Source organism: Lineus longissimus, chromosome 13 (assembly GCF_910592395.1).
Source record: "Lineus longissimus chromosome 13, tnLinLong1.2, whole genome shotgun sequence".
NCBI classification, from domain to species: Eukaryota; Metazoa; Nemertea; class Pilidiophora; order Heteronemertea; family Lineidae; genus Lineus; species Lineus longissimus.
Window position 1 is genome coordinate 7407357 of NC_088320.1, and position 18933 is coordinate 7426289.

The 18933-nt window shown below is 41.6% G+C and overlaps 1 protein-coding gene and 2 long non-coding RNA genes across 3 annotated transcripts; all 3 read left to right on the plus strand.

The window, feature by feature from the left end:
• The first annotated feature begins 210 nt into the window (after window positions 1-210).
• Window positions 211-3615, plus strand: LOC135497824 (uncharacterized). The gene is made up of 3 exons (XR_010448960.1): window positions 211-318; window positions 2238-2359; window positions 3427-3615. It is a non-coding gene; the product is annotated as an uncharacterized LOC135497824 (long non-coding RNA).
• A 1760-nt stretch (window positions 3616-5375) lies between these two features.
• Window positions 5376-13165, plus strand: LOC135498360 (slit homolog 3 protein-like). Its single transcript, XM_064788618.1, has 2 exons — window positions 5376-5615; window positions 7171-13165. Exons 1-2 carry the CDS (start codon window positions 5574-5576, stop codon window positions 11512-11514), a joined length of 4386 nt encoding a protein of 1461 aa, XP_064644688.1. The 5' UTR covers window positions 5376-5573; the 3' UTR covers window positions 11515-13165.
• Window positions 13166-14468: 1303 nt separating this feature from the next.
• Window positions 14469-18535, plus strand: LOC135498177 (uncharacterized). The gene is made up of 3 exons (XR_010449016.1): window positions 14469-14553; window positions 16478-16599; window positions 18347-18535. It is a non-coding gene; the product is annotated as an uncharacterized LOC135498177 (long non-coding RNA).
• Window positions 18536-18933: the final 398 nt, after the last annotated feature.

Here is an 18933-nt window from a genome sequence, read left to right on the forward strand (position 1 = left end):
AAATTTAACGAACGGCGTAGGTCTTTAAATTTTATAGCACTTTAGTATCGATCGCCATCAAGTACCTTTTTTTACTGCCAGTGATTTGTCAGAGATGTAACGTATTGCAGTGACAGGTTGTACAGAAGCCACTGTCAATTCCGAGACGAATTTCCTCTGCTCAACGTTGCAATAATCCTTTTAAAAAAATTACTTAAAATTCTTGCAAGTCGTGAGGAGTAACAGCTGCGAGCCAGGAATTTGGGTTGGAGACACTATAAATATCGAAAACAACATGTACACTTGATACATCCATTTTGCGTCAACCGAATTCTAACTGTGAGTATTATCTAACACTGACATATTGTTGAATTTGCAATTTTTTAGCAAAATGTTATTACAATCTTGAGCGTAAAGTCATTTTAAACACGAACATGCCGACACTTGCAGTATTTTCTATTTGTGTGTTTGTGTGTTCTTGTGACGTGTATACGCGACCTATCAGGACCCTTCACGGAAGAACGTAAGCTTTATTCAAGCGTATGCTGCGCGGTCATGACTAGAGATAGTGATGACTAGAGAATCAGGTCCATACTGTGCGGTATTCAGACGCGCGTTTTTTGCAACAAATTTGCTCTCTTCATGGATCAAAATTGCGAACGAACTACGTAATCGTTTAATGTGTACTTATGACGTAATTATGCTGTGCCTTGATTGTTTTGGGCGTAATTCTGGACATTCCCAAGGTGGGTCCGCGCCCGTGCTCGTGTCCTTTTGATCGAGACCCTGTCGGAGCGCATTTATTGCTGCATTCGTCACATCCTGGAATGGGTCAATTAAGTTTATAATGAAAGTTAAGTCCATTAAAATATTGGATCACGTAAGTGTCCATTATAATAGGTAAGAAAATCTGTCACCTAGTTCCTTTCGTCAACGATAAGTCGTTTGAAATAGAATCACATAATTGTTTTAGTTGATGAATGGTTATATCTTATGTTTATGCGTTACTGTATAGTTTGTGGAGTGTATCTGATGAATGTAAATGCGGTTTTAAAAGGGGAAATCCGTTGTTCTTCTAGCAAATCCATTTTTGGCTTGTCGGAGAATCCCAAAATTCCAGGACGGTTTGATGAACGAAAAATGTGTGTCAGATAGAATTTTATGCGAATTATATATTTTTCTGGTAACGAATTCAGCTAAACAATTGTAACGAATGATTGTATAGTTTCTGGGCTGTTTTTGAAAAATGTTAAGGCCATTTTAAGGGGGAAAACCGTCATTTCTGACCCATTCTATTTTTAGCCTTTATCGGTTTCCCCAGGCATGAGATTAGACAACAGATTCATTGCTAAATGGTATCAACAAGCCTACAGACCCCTCCTTCCACACCCACAACCAAAGCCACGCCCCTACGTGATCTCAGTCGCCGCCAGGCTTGTTAAGTAAACAGTCGACACATAATCTGGACACATTTTAATCCAAAATATTGTTCCTGTCTTTGATGGAGTAGACGCGTAAAATATTTAAAACCTGCGCTCGTCGAAACCATGCGACTCAACGCAACGCCTTTAAAGTTCTACCGTTGCTGCCATATTTTGAAACGAAAGATCGATGTTCGTCGGCTTCACTCCATTTAATGCCTTTTTGTAACGTTTGACAAAATGTGAAAACCTGATAGCTCGCTTGTAAGTGACTCGTTTTCGATATAATTTTTATGCTAGGTACTCCAAGCAATGAAACATCACTAATCATACGGGTGTTTGATTTGACGTACTTTTTAAGGTCAGAAAGATTAAATGGCTTAACATTTCTTTTTGGCTATATATTATAGCACGTTTTTTAACCAGCATCAGTTGTCTACGCAGTGAACATCATGGTCCCTGGCCTTTTCATTTTCAAATTGCCTTCGGTGTTGTTGAGGCTGTAGTCGACATATAACTTGATCAGGGTCGCAAGTTCGAATCCCGGTCGAGTTGTCCTAATTAAATGAAGCCAAGATGCGGATTCGACACTTGCATTCATGTTTCAAGAAGACTGGTCGTCTATTGCCAAAGTATGACAGTAGATGGCTCACCTTAAATCGCCAAGCCACACCCCCCCCCCCCCCCAGGAAAACTGGCAGATCTGACATTATGTGTTGCCTCATCATGGTGGGTAGGGGAATTTTCATCCTTGCCCAAGTTATCCCTTTCAACTTAAGTAATCAGGAGTGGTTGCTCCCCTTTTCATCAAATTTCATTTTTATTATGTTCGCCCAGCGTCAACACTGATAAAACTTCCCCAACTATTCTACAATGAAGGTGTTCGTACTCCTCATAGTTGCTGCACTGTTGCTCACTGCTACTCAAGCGGGACTGAGCAAGAGAAGATACCCAACAAAGTGAGTACATGTTCAATCTTCGTAGTACGTGGCACGGAATCTGGGGAATTTCGGGCTAGGTCAATGCTTTGATTTACTGACTGTTTTCCCCCTAGATAATCAATACTTACGCCAATGAAAGGACAACCTCCTTTTAGTAATGTTAATAAACGTTGTGGTGTTTGATTCTTCTAACGATGATGTAATGTCGTCTACTTTATTATATGGACACACATTATATGCGTAACGTAACTCACCAATGACCAAAAAACTTTGGCTTTTTTTGTGATATATTTATTTTCAAAGGCCAGCATCTGCGCGCTGGTTAGAGCACCCTGCACTATCCAGGAGAGGAATCTCGGTGAGGTGGACGGCCTGACTTACATGCACAACTTTGTTGAGGGCTATTACCCAGGGGTGTCTGCCGTTGTTCCTTAACCATGGGTTCTCTTGAGGTTACCTTCAATTACCCAATTGCGTCTTCTTTAGTTTTCGGCGACTTGGCTTGCGTCCCAAGGCCATCTTCCCATGAGAGGCGTTTTAATATTTTCTAAATACACTTGCACAAAGCCCTGCTAACATTGAATCACACTCACGATGATGTGGTGTTCAGAAAGCCAGTGCCAAACCAGACTGCGGGACAAAGAAATATCTATCTCAACCTATACGTGATGCTACCAGTTACACGTACGGACGGCCTCTGTTAGCTTGGCAGGTTTCCGCCTTTCTGTTGACACAGAAGAATCCACCTCATGTAGACTTTTCTAGTAAACATGGTATAGAATTGGTGTAAGGATTGGGAAGACGCACTGAATGATCAGCATAATTGTTTGACCAGCTCTGTATATCTCATTAATGTTGTCATCTGCATTGTTTCATGTTTTAATTACAGAGGCCTGGTTTAGGGACAGTGGGGGTGATTCACATGTGATGTAGTGGTCAAGATATCTCACCAAAGCATGCCAAGTTCGGCAGGGCTCAAGTTTTTTTTATGAGCGATAAAAATACCTGATGTTGGAGGACGCCTGTGTTCACGTTGGTTTGGTATGTCTGTTCTCTGTAGTATATTATCCTTTTTTATATTTCAGTTGCCCAGACAGCGGTTGTGGCAAGTTGGCCGTCGGGTCGCAGTGCTTCAATAGCCCGTCCTGCAGCACGGGAAAATGTGAAGATAGCATTTGCGTTGAGTAGAGTGAACTACCACGACGGGATGCATTCGTGACAATATTATTACACTCTTGATGTTAGCGCAAGCAATAAAAATATTCTGATCAGAATTTCGTGCATTTTTGTACATACTCTATATCTCCGGAACCATAACACTATTATTGGCATTGAAAATTCGTTCCAATACTCTAGACTCAACGATCTAACACCGGTTCATTAACTTGAGACATGACCGCCCCCAGCATAATACGCATTGAACAGATCCCATCTCGGTTGTGGCAAGATGATGGAGATTGGTTGGCATTCGATACAGTGGTCTTCATTACTCAGCACTCGATGATTTTCTCCGGCCTGAAAGCTAATCATCGAGTGCTGACCCGGCGACTCGGACCGCTCACTCAGTCGGTTTTTTTATCAGATCCATGGCTCCAGGAAGCACCTTACAAGTGCATCATTCCACATGGAAAGGATCGACGCATGGAGAGTTAACTCGGGTCAAATCGGAATCAACATCGGAAAAGCGTGATATTTCAGTCAAATTTTGAATTTTTCCTTTTTTTGCAATTTGGTGATGGAAACTACTCAAGGACGTAACTGGGCAGCCGACAGCTTGGTAATATTCCCCTTAACAATACCAATGGTCCTTTTATGAGATGAAAAAGTATCATCCTTGTATCTATCTGTTTCGTGATGGCACCAAATTTGGACGAATTTATGGAACCAATCTAGTTTGTTTGGGTTTTTTGCTTCAATCTACAATGTTTCACGCCCTTTAGAAAAAAAGGTTCAAAGAATTGGCTGTTAAAATTAATGATATTGATCAAAGTACCACTACATTTACATAACAAACATTCAATTGCTTATATTTAATGCGTTCATTTCATTCTTTGAAGTACTTTTGATTCCATTTTTCGTCCTGCACAGACTGTGAAGTTTTTGATGTGTTCAGTAAATGTGTAAAAAAACAATTTGTTATCGATTGAAATTGATGTAAACTGTATACAATCATGTTGAATTGACATCGTTGCTTCGATTATTATATCAAGTTGACCACGTGAATGCAGTTCTTGATAAACGTCTCCAACGAGTGTATGAACGCGTAACAATGGATGGTTCCCATGCGATGTCTAGAGTGTAACATTTCATTACATTGAATGACATTCTCCAGTCAGCGCCCCATTTGACGAGGTTGTCGACGTCCTCCTGCAATGCAAGCTGTTGGGCCACAGATCGTATAATCCTGTAGAGAATGTAGTCATCGGCAATAATATGGAATTGGTGATACTGATTTATGTAGGTCAGAAGTGAAGTAGGACAAGAAGTGGGCCAAGCCCTGTGCACTTGAGCACAACTGAGTCTAGAGTCCGAATCACAATTATCATCCCTAAATTCGCGTCATTGGCGCGATACCTAGGGCGTAGGTCGTGCGTATGTCACTTACACGAAACATAGAGAGATAAGCGCGAAGCACAACTTGCGCGTACGTTGCGCGTCGTCAAAAGTGCGATTTAGGTCAGTTTTAACGAAGTGATCCAGTTTTAAACGGGAGTTTGTTGTGAGGCATCAAAGGCTTTTTAGAAGTGTCGGGAAGCCATCTCGTCTTGATTGTTGTTTTTCCTTGTTTGAGTAAGACCTGGAACGAGATTAGCCTTGGGATAAGAACTGTGACAGGTGTCATTGTGATGTCTACATTCGTATCATCGGTTGGCGGTATGTTCGCATAAGTAGGAAGTTCTCAAACTATTCCCTTTTCGCATTTGCAACTGTTAGCAATAGTTAAAATGATTCCGACGTTTTCCTTCTTGTTAGATTTTGATTGTGGGTAATTGTAATTCTGACGATTTTTATATGATCATAAGTGCTCATAATTATTGTGGCAAATGTTCTCATTCGCGTTATTTATCACTGATTGATGCGGGTTTGTTTTTGCCAACTGATTGTATCACGAGTGAATCTCAATTAATTGCAAAAGTACGTCGTCATAGATTTACTTCACACAGGACGCAGTTGGCCTTGTTCATATAAGCTACTTATATTTAGTAGACGTGAGTGACTTTATGGATACTTCATGGTGATTGAACGCAGTGGGATACCAGATACAAACATGAAGGTATGTAACGCCCGTAACAAATAATCGAATGAATGTTAAAGGGGATAGTGGGGTGCGTTGAGGACTGCGGTAAACAGAAGCCGAGAACCTGATGTGAACCCGCTGCCACCATGTGAAAGCCGTTCACCCTGTTTTGAAACTACATCAAGGCACACTAGATACTGCTAGAGTTTTTGATTATTGAAAATAAAGGTTTTGTGCTTTTTATTTTGGAGTGCAGTAAGATTAGCTCAATGAATAAGATACTCAAGAATGAAAAGTGTAGTGTGTTGATGCTTTGGTTAGTCAGTTTTCAGACTTTGCCTAAAACTTGTAAAAAAACGTCCTTGCGTGAGATTGTTTTACTATTAATGGCCACTATTGTATAGTTCATTCGAAGTAAGATGTTCTGTCCGCATCGTTTTGGGGTCTGGAGTGGAGACTGCTGGTCGGGCTTCTTCCGTTTGGAGTCCAAGAACAACAAGAATCAAACTTCAAATTAGATATTTACCTTTTAGTAATATTTTTGCACATTGGCGTAGTTTATTGGATTAATTCATTTTCCGTTCTTTAAGGGGTTTTTTTCGAAAAAGCTGGTGAAATCTTCAGGTTACTAATTTTTCGTGTCCACCTACACATGTGGTAAGTATAAATAAGAAATAACCAGAAATAAAATATCACCCATCCAGGTGACCTCCAAAATTACCATTTGTCTTCGCTGGAGAAACTTTTATTTTTGCACTGACAATCCTTTACCCTAAAAATGCTGTTTGATTTTGATCGAGCCCCAGATTAAAAACCAAACTTTCTTGAATAAAATCCGGCCAGTAGTTCGTGCTCCAGAGCTCCAATGTTATTCTTTTCGCGAATTTTGCGACGTTGTCATTCTCGCCAAAATATTCTGTAACCAACACATCTTGCTTAAGGAATTGATACCTCACTAGAGGTATTGGTTGTCTCACCCAAACCGCAAGGGTGGAGCTAAAATATAGACCAAAATCGAGGCAGAACCGAGGTCTAATCAACGAAAAATGTGGTTTTAAATGCTTTTTGACAGCTTCCACATTTTGCACCAACCCAAGCGGTTACGCCTAATTCAAAACGAGGCTTCATTTGCTCATAGTGAATTTACACTCTAAAGTGTGGTTCGTTCTAAATCCAGATAGTTAAGAATTATCAGCCATAATTCTACGTCATTTTTGCCATGTTTCAACAGAGGCATCTATCATAATTATTCATGATCAACTCAAATTGCCCTCTTGAACGACTTTGGCCTAATTAATACCCGTACTTGTGTGCCATATAATCATAAAGGATAATTACTCGACACAGTTAGACGCGAGTATTACAACAACACACTAAAAGCCTATTTCAAAATAAACAACATACCCGGTATTATTTTTATTATAATGTCCTTAACTGGCAAAAATATACTCTCATGAATATGTCCATCGTTTGGCAGTCGCGAAGAATATGTACCGCGAAGATTTTCTGTATACTACAGTACGTAGGTGCTACAATTGTCCCAGAGCTACGCCCCTGTACTTTACCTTGCGTTTGCTGGGTTTTTTTCCAGGTGAATGGACATGTACGTTGCTGTCTCCATATCACACTCGTATGGCTTGTCGTGTCAGTATGCACCATTGAGTCACAAGGACTGCCAAAGACAACCCCTAGAAAGACAAGCTGCAACCCAGAGCGCAACCCTTGGACGCGAACACGGAGTTATGCGGTCTGCTCTGCGTCTTCCTTGGCCGATAGTATCTCTACCCTTAGAACACTTGATGACGAAATTGAGGAAGTCAAAATAACATGTACCTGCTTGGATTATGGTGTCTCAAAATGCGCTCCTGAAAACCTGACTGAACATTCCTTTCCGTATGTTTCAAATATGACAGGGCTTACAATAAGCAACTGTAATATTGTTGATATTGTTCCGGGGGCTTTTAGGTCTCTTCCCAACTTGCTGAAGCTCACGCTCGACCAAGCTAACATCGCGGTTCTTCCCAAACAAGCATTCCGTGGACTTGGAAATCTAAGGACACTGGGACTGGTCGCAAGCGGAATTGAATCTATCACGCCAGGCGCTTTCGCCGGACTTCCTAACCTCTCGGAGCTTTCGATCAAGTCAAACAACTTTTCGGTATTAATGAAAAAAACCTTTGAAGGACTGAGCAATTTGACATATCTTGGTCTTAGCAATAATCACATCGAAACAGTAAAGCGAGGTGCATTCCAAGGCTTAGATAATCTTACGCGCCTTTGGCTGCAGGGAACTAATATGAAGGTCTTAACGGAGAGATCGTTTGAAGGACTTGGAAATCTTGATGCACTAAACTTGGTTGAGTGTGGGATTGAATATATCACTCCAGGCACCTTCATCGGACTTGTTAAACTCCAAAAACTTTTGATTAATTCAAACAACATTACAGTGTTAGCGAAGGGAACATTTAAAGGACTTGGAAATCTAAAGGAACTTTTTCCGTACAATAATCGCATCGCATCACTAAAACGAGGTGCATTCATAGGTCTAGATAAGCTCAGGAACCTTTCGATGCCAGGGAATAATGTGAAGGTCCTAACGGTAGGTTCGTTTGAAGGACTTAAAAGTCTCACCAAACTCACCTTAGATAACAATACGATTGAATCGATCACCCCAGGTGCCTTTATCGGACTTGCTAACCTTCAACTGCTTACAATCAATGATAACAACATGACAGTGTTGACGAATGGAACATTTGACGGACTAGGTAATCTGAAACATCTTCATCTTTTCAATACTTCCATAACAACACTAAGGCAAGGTGCATTCTTAGGCCTAGGTAATGTCACATCCATTTCACTGATAAAGAATAAGCTGAAGGTTTTACCGAAATGGTCATTTGTAGGTGTCGACAACCTCAAGCTTCTTGACCTCAGCATAAACAACATCCGAGCGATGGAGAATGGGACATTTCATGGTCTTGGGAATGTATTAGATTTAGTTCTCCTTAGCAACGAAATCAATGGTCTAACGAAGGGTACATTTGAGGGTCTTTATAACTTAGAAAGTCTTTACCTCAACTGGAACAAGATCTCAGAACTGAGGCCGGGTGTATTCATAGGCGGCCTAAGGAAGCTGAAGAACCTTCGGATGAGTTATAATGCGCTGAACGTCTTAGTGGAAGGTTCGTTTGACGGGTTAGACAACCTTAGATTTCTTGATGTCAGCAAGTGTAACATCAAGATGATAGAGAAGAGTTCATTCCGTGGACTTGGGAAGCTGTCAAAGTTATACATGGGTGCAAACAAAATCACGACACTTACGGAGGGTACATTTAAGGGGATACCTAATTTAGAAAATCTTGTGCTCGAGCAGAACAACATTACAGCAATAAGGCAAGGTGTATTCATGGGCCTTGCTAATCTCATAAGCCTTACGATGGAATCCAATTCCATAAATGTCCTACCGGAAGGTTTGTTTGATGGTCTCCATAATCTAAGATGGCTTAAACTCAGCGAAAACGACATCCAGGTAATAGAGAAAGGGTCATTCCGCGATCTTGGGATGGTGGCAGAGTTATATTTGAACGGTAACCAAATCACAAGTCTCGCGGAGGGTTCGTTTGTTGGCCTTAGCAGCCTCATAAGTCTTGACCTCCGCAAGAGCAACGTCCGTACAATCGAGAAGGGGACATTCCTAGGTCTTGGAAAGCTATTGCAATTATATATGAAGGGAAATAAAATCACAGTTCTCGTAGAGAATTCGTTTGTTGGCCTAGATAACCTTGAAAGTCTTGACCTCAGCAAAAACAACGTCCAAGCAATTGAGGTGGGGACATTCCGAGGTCTTGGAAAGCTAAAACGTTTATATCTGTGGTGGAATAAAATCAAAGTTCTCGCAGAGGGTATGTTTCTTGGCATTGGCAACCTTCGAAGCCGTTCCCTGGAAGAGAACAATATCCGGGTCATAGAGAAAGGGGCATTCCGAGGTCTTCGAAAGCTGCCATATTTAGATTTGTCCAAAAACAAGATAACATCACTGACAAAGGATACAATTGAGGGGGGTTTTCACAATGATTCACTCAGCTTCCGCTTAAAAAACATTACCCTTTTCAAGACTTCCATAACATCACTAAGGCAAGGTGCATTCTCAGGCCTAGGTAATGTCATATCCATTTCACTGACAAAGAATAAGCTGAAGGTCTTACCGAAATGGTCTTTTGTAGGTCTCCACAAACTCAAGCTTCTTGACCTCCGCATAAACAACATCCGAGCGATGGAGAATGGGACATTTCATGGTCTTGGGAATGTATTAGATTTAGTTCTCAATAGCAACAAAATCAATGGTCTAACGAAGGGTACATTTGAGGGTCTTTATAACTTAGAAAGGCTTTACCTCAACTCGAACAAGATCTCAGAACTGAGGCCGGGTGTATTCATAGGCGGCCTAAGGAAGCTACAGGGCCTTCTGATGAAGAATAATGCGCTGAACGTCTTAGTGGAAGGTTCGTTTGACGGGTTAGACAACCTTAGACATCTTGATGTCAGGAAGTGCAACATCAAGATGATAGAGAAGGGTTCATTCCGTGGACTTGGGAAGCTGTCAAAGTTATACATGGGTGAAAACAAAATCACGACACTTACGGAGGGTACATTTAAGGGGATACCTAATTTAGAAAATCTTTTGCTCCAGCAGAACAACATTACAGCAATAAGGCAAGGTGTATTCATAGGCCTAGCTAATCTCATAAGCCTTACGATGGAATCCAATTCCATAAATATCCTACGGGAAGGTTTGTTTGATGGTCTCCATAATCTAAGATGGCTTAAACTCAGCGAAAACGACATCCAGATAATAGAGAAAGGGTCATTCCGCGATCTTGGGATGGTGGCAAAGTTATATTTGAACGGTAACCAAATCACAAGTCTCGCGGAGGGTTCGTTTGTTGGTCTTAGCACTCTCAAAATTCTTGACCTCCGCGAGAGCAACGTCCGTACAATCGAAAAGGGGACATTCCTAGGTCTTCGAAAGCTAAAATATTTATATCTGAAGGGAAATCAAATCACAGTTCTCGCAGAGGATATGTTTGTTGGCATTGGCAACCTTCAACACCTTGACCTGACAGAGAGCAACATCCGGGTCATAGAGAAAGGGGCATTCCGAGGTCTTAGAAAGCTGCCACGCTTAGATTTGACCAGAAACAAGATAACATCACTGACAAAGGATACATTTAAGGGGCTGTTTAACTTAAATTCACTCATTCTCCGCTTGAATAACATTACAGAACTAAGGCAAGGTACATTCAGGGGACTCGCGGCCCTCAAATTTCTTTACCTCGACAATAACAGGATCACGGCTGTTGCGGAAGATGCGTTTTGGGGATTGACTGAAGTGAACGATATTGACATCTCTTCGAATAAAATTGCCACTCTGGCAAGTGAAACGTTCACAAGACTAGATAATCTTGAAAACGTCATATTGTTAGAGAATCCTTTCCACTGCAACTGTGCTTTACAAGGAATAACTTCATGGTTTCGCGCAAACAGAGATCTGATGGTACACGCCAGTCGCTTGAAGTGTGCCGCACCGTCTGAGATGCTGGGAAAGAAAGTACTGAAGTTTCATCCGTCTGTGTTTGGATGCAGTCCACGGACAGTGTCACCACAGTCGGTACCAAGGGCAACAGAGCAGCAGCCTGCAAAAGAATCGCCCTCGCTGCAAATTTACAAAACAAGGAGTTCACCATTTACGCCAAGTAGCTCGATTCTTCCACCTGACAGCATCACGCAATATGTCTACTATGCAGCCATTGCTGTTTCTTCAGTTGTCATATTTTCCGTCTTCGTCGCTTTGGCGATCCTAATTCGGGGATGCAAGGGAAAACAGTTAACATCGGGTGCTGGTGCCAGAACATCTGAATCCGTTTCGAAAATCTGATAAGGAAAATTGCTCCTCCAGGGCTCCTGTGCGAAAACTACTCGGCCGATATCTTCCAAGCTTGAAGTTTCTTGTATCTTATTTCGGGACCCAAGATCGAGAATTTTTACATGTTAGAAACCATGGTTACGAACTAATTTTTTGTATGTTTTCATTTAGTACTTTCACGTAGTGCATTGATTTTGACATTTTCTCCTCTGTACTGCTTATTTCTGGATGATGTAGGATGAAAGCTTAAGATCTTTATTCATGTACATGTATACAATCATGTATCTCCGAATTGGAAAAAATCAGCCCCGTTTTCACGCAGCAGCCCATTTACCCCAAGGACACTACACTGCCGCAGTTTTCTTGTTTCGGCCCGACCTTATAATAGTACTATTCTGTTACAATAACTTTAGATCATGCATTCTGTGTTCACACATCATGCACATGGTAATCCATTTCATTTTATCATTTTACGACATGTTGTACTTGCTTCATCGAGAAATAGCATTCCGCGAATATGACGTCACTGCAGCTGCTGCCCTCTATTTCCCCATCGCTGAATTACAGGCAATGTCGGACAAAATGCGATTTCGTAATGGATGCAGGCTTTCTAACTTGGGCAGTTAGATTCAATCTGGCACATGTCCGAGTGTTGGAAATACTACATAATTGTTCTGAATATTTCTCTCTCTGACTCTATGGTATCATTCATGCTAAAACAATGCAGGGTCAAAGATAATTTACTTTGGAATAAGCTCGAATGCGTAGAAACAAGTGTCGATGTCCGCCTGTCACGTGACTAAAACGTCATCAATATCTTATGTAAATGATCTTGTGAGCTATAAATAGTAACTTCGCGGCATGCTATTGCTTGAACAGGATGAAAATCTATCAAAACCATCATTATCACCGTGTGTGTACAATGTATTTACTGCATATGTATTTGTCTTATTTCTCTTGTTAGCTGCTGACCATATTTTTAGTTTATTATCTTCTGTATCTCAAGTTAAGGGCCAATAATACTCTGCTTCGGCCCTTTTCTTGGTCAATAAAGATGCTAAGCCTTATTCAATAATGTTATCTGGTGTATGTTTAATTTGTCGCTGGCTAAGATGAATCGGGATGAATTATGACAAAGGCCTACCTCTTGCCTGCTCCGACATACCCCATACAAACATGCAGACGGCCGCTTGTTGCTACTTTTGGCTTGCAACTCCTGTTCTAATTTTCAAATCGTTGCTGACGCATCCGTGGTATTCCCTGCGTTATAGATGCTGACCATCGCACCAAATATCCTGGTCTTGGGTCGGCCAAACGAACTCCAAGCATCCCAAAGTCACGTTCTTGATATGTTCTACTTACAAAATGACGGGCATCAAGCCGTAAGCGCTCACGGGACAATATAGCGCGATAGAGGCACCAGATGCTGTCACTCCTTAGTGATGACAATGTTTAAATAGTTTGGTTGTGTATGCCTAAACGCAATGACCCAACGCGCCGCGTAGCGGCAAAATAGCGAAGCTGGCGAAATATTAATAATGGGTCACCGTGATATCATTATGGACTTATAGCGCGATTATGGGGTTGTAACTATTTTGCTGTATAATTGTCACGAGGAAAGAAAAGCACGCGACCTAACGCCAACCTATTTATGTAAAGTTATAATCAGTAGGTATATAGTTCATGAAATGTTAATAAATAATCATTCCTTATCGTCTTTTGAGAGCATTTTTAATTGTAAAAAGTATATGCCTACGTCACAGAGTCTCTGCAAAGTAGTCTCTTGCAGCCAGGCCTTCTTCACTTATTAGTCTGGCGCAAGCCAGGCGTTCATTGTACCAGACCTAGACGATTTCAACCACAATGTATCTGGGCCGATGAAACACTGCGCAAGATTACTTCGAGCTGGAGCTAAGAACAGATTATGCTAATGAACATACTTCCACATTGAGTTTTCCCAGAATGGTGCATGTCGCGTGAAGCTACTTAGCCTAATACCATTTGGCCCCGCGTAGTGGCGCTGAGGCGGCCGCTGTGATCAAGAGAGTGGTTGAGTCACTCTATGTTATGACGGACCTAACCAAAATTGCTTACATTTTCGCATTGCAAAAATGAAAGACCTAATACTGAAACCACATGTCTGTTGCCTGTGCATTAAGAGAGACTGGCATCATGCCTAGTCTCTCTTAAAGCACAGTCAACATAGATTGGCATCATGCCCAGTCTCTCTTAAAGCACAGTCAACATAGATTGGCATCATGCCTAGTCTCTCTTAAAGCACAGTCAACAGACACCAGTATACCCCCTCACACTCAGAACCACAACGCCCACCCCTTCCGGATCCTGCCACTTTGATAGTTCTGGATACATGTTTTAAAGTATATGTCGAATAGGAGGAGGGTCCCCCCTCCCGACTCTTTAGCGATGACAACGTTTGCATAGTGTAGATGTGTGTGCCAAGATACATGTTTAACAGTATATGTAAGCGAAGAGGAGGAGGCTCCCCCCCCCCCCCCCCCCACACACACACACTGCTTTGAAGGGGTACGCCGTTCGTAATTACTGGTGGTCCAGGAAAATAGAAATGCAGTTATTCACAATGCCAGAGAGCAGTAATTATGCCTCCGCATTGGCTGAAACTTAGTACATGTATTTATAGAGTTTGTATCCCTTTGACATTTTTACCCATTATCTATTTTCACAGTTTGACACTTTCAAATCCAATTAAAAATTTCAAATTTAACGAACGGCGTAGGTCTTTAAATTTTATAGCACTTTAGTATCGATCGCCATCAAGTACCTTTTTTTACTGCGTTATTTGTCAGAGATGTAACGTATTGCAGTGACAGGTTGTACAGAAGCCACTGTCAATTCCGAGACGAATTTCCTCTGCTCAACGTTGCAATAATCCTTTTAAAAAAATTACTTAAAATTCTTGCAAGTCGTGAGGAGTAACAGCTGCGAGTCAGGAATTTGGGTTGGAGACACTATAAATATCGAAAACAACATGTACACTTGATACATCCATTTTGCGTCAACCGAATTCTAACTGTGAGTATTATCTAACACTGACATATTGTTGAATTTGCAATTTTTTAGCAAAATGTTATTACAATCTTGAGCGTAAAGTCATTTTAAACACGAACATGCCGACACTTGCAGTATTTTCTATTTGTGTGTTTGTGTGTTCTTGTGACGTGTATACGCGACCTATCAGGACCCTTCACGGAAGAACGTAAGCTTTATTCAAGCGTATGCTGCGCGGTCATGACTAGAGATAGTGATGACTAGAGAATCAGGTCCATACTGTGCGGTATTCAGACGCGCGTTTTTTGCAACAAATTTGCTCTCTGCATGGATCAAAATTGCGAACGAACTACGTAATCGTTTAATGTGTACTTATGACGTAATTATGCTGTGCCTTGATTGTTTTGGGCGTAATTCTGGACATTCCCAAGGTGGGTCCGCGCCCGTGCTCGTGTCCTTTTGATCGAGACCCTGTCGGAGCGCATTTATTGCTGCATTCGTCACATCCTGGAATGGGTCAATTAAGTTTATAATGAAAGTTAAGTCCATTAAAATATTGGATCACGTAAGTGTCCATTATAATAGGTAAGAAAATCTGTCACCTAGTTCCTTTCGTCAACGATAAGTCGTTTAAAATAGAATCACATAATTGTTTTAGTTGATGAATGGTTATATCTTATGTTTATGCGTTACTGTATAGTTTGTGGAGTGTATCTGATGAATGTAAATGCGGTTTTAAGAGGGGAAATCCGTTGTTCTTCTAGCAAATCCATTTTTGGCTTGTCGGAGAATCCCAAAATTCCAGGACGGTTTGATGAACGAAAAATGTGTGTCAGATAGAATTTTATGCGAATTATATATTTTTCTGGTAACGAATTCAGCTAAACAATTGTAACGAATGATTGTATAGTTTCTGGGCTGTTTTTGAAAAATGTTAAGGCCATTTTAAGGGGGAAAACCGTCATTTCTGACCCATTCTATTTTTAGCCTTTATCGGTTTCCCCAGGCATGTGATTAGACAACAGATTCATTGCTAAATGGTATCAACAAGCCTACAGACCCCTCCTTCCACACCCACAACCAAAGCCACGCCCCTACGTGATCTCAGTCGCCGCCAGGCTTGTTAAGTAAACAGTCGACACATAATCTGGACACATTTTAATCCAAAATATTGTTCCTGTCTTTGATGGAGTAGACGCGTAAAATATTTAAAACCTGCGCTCGTCGAAACCATGCGACTCAACGCAACGCCTTTAAAGTTCTACCGTTGCTGCCATATTTTGAAACGAAAGATCGATGTTCGTCGGCTTCACTCCATTTAATGCCTTTTTGTAACGTTTGACAAAATGTGAAAACCTGATAGCTCGCTTGTAAGTGACTCGTTTTCGATATAATTTTTATGCTAGGTACTCCAAGCAATGAAACATCACTAATCATACGGGTGTTTGATTTGACCTACTTTTTAAGGTCAGAAAGATTAAATGGCTTAACATTTCTTTTTGGCTATATATTATAGCACGTTTTTTAACCAGCATCAGTTGTCTACGCAGTGAACATCATGGTCCCTGGCCTTTTCATTTTCAAATTGCCTTCGGTGTTGTTGAGGTTGTAGTCGACATATAACTTGATCAGGGTCGCAAGTTCGAATCCCGGTCGAGTTGTCCTAATTAAATGAAGCCAAGATGCGGATTCGACACTTGCATTCATGTTTCAAGAAGACTGGTCGTCTATTGCCAAAGTATGACAGTAGATGGCTCACCTTAAATCGCCAAGCCAGACCCCCCCCCCCCCCCCCCCCAGGAAAACTGGCAGATCTGACATTATGTGTTGCCTCATCATGGTGGGTAGGGGAATTTTCATCCTTGCCCAAGTTATCCCTTTCAACTAAAGTAATCAGGAGTGGTTGCTCCCCTTTTCATCAAATTTCATTTTTATTATGTTCGCCCAGCGTCAACACTGATAAAACTTCCCCAACTATTCTACAATGAAGGTGTTCGTACTCCTCATAGTTGCTGCACTGTTGCTCACTGCTACTCAAGCGGGACTGAGCAAGAGAAGATACCCAACAAAGTGAGTACATGTTCAATCTTCGTAGTACGTGGCACGGAATCTGGGGAATTTCGGGCTAGGTCAATGCTTTGATTTACTGTTTTCCCCCTAGATAATCAATACTTAAGCCAATGAAAGGACAACCTCCTTTTAGTATAATGTTAATAAACGTTGTGGTGTTTGATTCTTCTAACGATGATGTAATGTCGTCTACTTTATTATATGGACACACGTTATATGCGTAACGTAACTCACCAATGACAAAAAAACTTTGGCTTTTTTTGTGATGCATTTATTTTCAAAGGCCAGCATCTGCGCGCTGGTTAGAGCACCCTGTACTATCCAGGAGAGGAATCTCGGTGAGGTGGACGGCCTGACTTACATGCACAACTTGGTTGAGGGCTATTACCCAGGGGTGCCTGCCGTTGTTCCATATTCTAAAATACCTTGGTACCGTAAAGTCAACTTTTAAATGGAAAATGTATAAGCCTCGTTCTGAGAGTGGAGTGTTTTGGACACGCAACCAAGATGCTCTACCAAAGTTCCCTCGGGTTGCACTAAAATGTGGAAACCATGCACACGTCACGTCAATGGAATTTTAGCTCACTTCAGAAGTTTGAGGCTCTCAAAACACTGCTTCAAACACAAATCAGTCAAGGAAGCATCAACCACCCTAAGTTTTTTAATGAGCACTACACATATTTGCCGAGAAAAACGCTCCAAATAGCCCATTTGCGCGGATTTTAGCATCACTTGAGCGAGCCGATGCGGACTTCCTATGCGCGCTGTACAAAATGTACATGTCTCATTTTCTGTAACGTAGCCGTAACATAATGTAAACAACGGCGCTACCGGCGCTCCAGCCGGGCCGGCGATGGATGGAATTTGCCAAATTCGCACATATTCAAGTTATTTTCGTGGCCTATCTTTTTAAGTTTGAGGTATTTTAGAATAGAAATTGAACCTTCGGCTTCGGACCTTGGTTGAGTTACCAAGACACTCTCGGGTGGAGCTAAAATTTCGTCCAAACCCTCGCCTGTCGGCTCGGGTTTGGACTGTATTTTAGCTCCACCCTCGAGTGTCTTGGTAACTCAACCAAGGTCCTCCGCCTCGGGTTCAATTCCTTAAACCATGGGTTCTTTTGAGGTTACCTTCAATTACCCAATTGCGTCTTCTTTAGTTTTCGGCGACTTGGCTTGCGTCCCAAGGCCATCTTCCCATGAGAGGCGTTTTAATATTTTCTAAATACACTTGCACAAAGCCCTGCTAACATTGAATCACACTCACGATGATGTGGTGTTCAGAAAGCCAGTGCCAAACCAGACTGCGGGACAAAGAAATATCTATCTCAACCTATACGTGATGCTACCAGTTACAGGTACGGACGGCCTCTGTTAGCTTGGCTAGTTTCCGCATATCTGTTGACACAGAAGAATCCAGACTTTTCTAGTAAACATGGTATAGAATTGGTGTAATGATTGGGAAGACGCACTGAAACATCAGCATAATTGTTTGGCCAGCTCTGTATCTCATTAATGTTGTTATCTGCATTGTTTAATGTTTTAATTACAGAGGCCTGGTATAGGGACAGTGGGGGTGATTCACATGTGATGTAGTGGTCAAGATATCTCACCAAAGCATGCCAAGTTCGGCAGGGCTCAAGTTTTTTTTATGAGCGATAAAAATACCTGATGTTGGAGGACGCCTGTGTTCACGTTGGTTTGGTATGTCTGTTCTCTGTAGTATATTATCCTTTTTTATATTTCAGTTGCCCAGACAGCGGTTGTGGCAAGTTGGCCATCGGGTCGCAGTGCTTCAATAGCCCGTCCTGCAGCACGGGAAAATGTGAAGATAGCATTTGCGTTGAGTAGAGTGAACTACCACGACGGGATGCATTCGTGACAATATTATTACACTCTTGATGTTAGCGCAAGCAATAAAAATATTCTGATCAGAATTTCGTGCATTTTTGTACATACTCTATATCTCCGGAACCATAACACTATTATTGGCATTGAAAATTCGTTCCAATACTCTAGACTCAACGATCTAACACCGGTTCATTAACTTGAGACATGACCGCCCCCAGCATAATACGCATTGAACAGATCCCATCTCGGTTGTGGCAAGATGATGGAGATTGGTTGGCATTCGATACAGTGGTCTTCATTACTCAGCACTCGATGATTTTCTCCGGCCTGAAAGCTAATCATCGAGTGCTGACCCGGCGACTCGGACCGCTCACTCAGTCGTTTTTTTTATTAGATCCATGGCTCCAGGAAGCACCTTACAAGTGCATCATTCCACATGGAAAGGATCGACGCATGGAGAGTTAACTCGGGTCAAATCGGAATC

Excerpts from the sequence above, each read along its gene's own strand:
- LOC135498360 (XM_064788618.1), top strand. The coding sequence starts at position 5,574 with ATGGTGATTGAACGCAGTGGGATACCAGATACAAACATGAAG. Across the intron at positions 5,616-7,170 it reads TACCAGATACAAACATGAAG|GTGAATGGACATGTACGTTG; the intron begins GTATGTAACGCC and ends GTTTTTTTCCAG.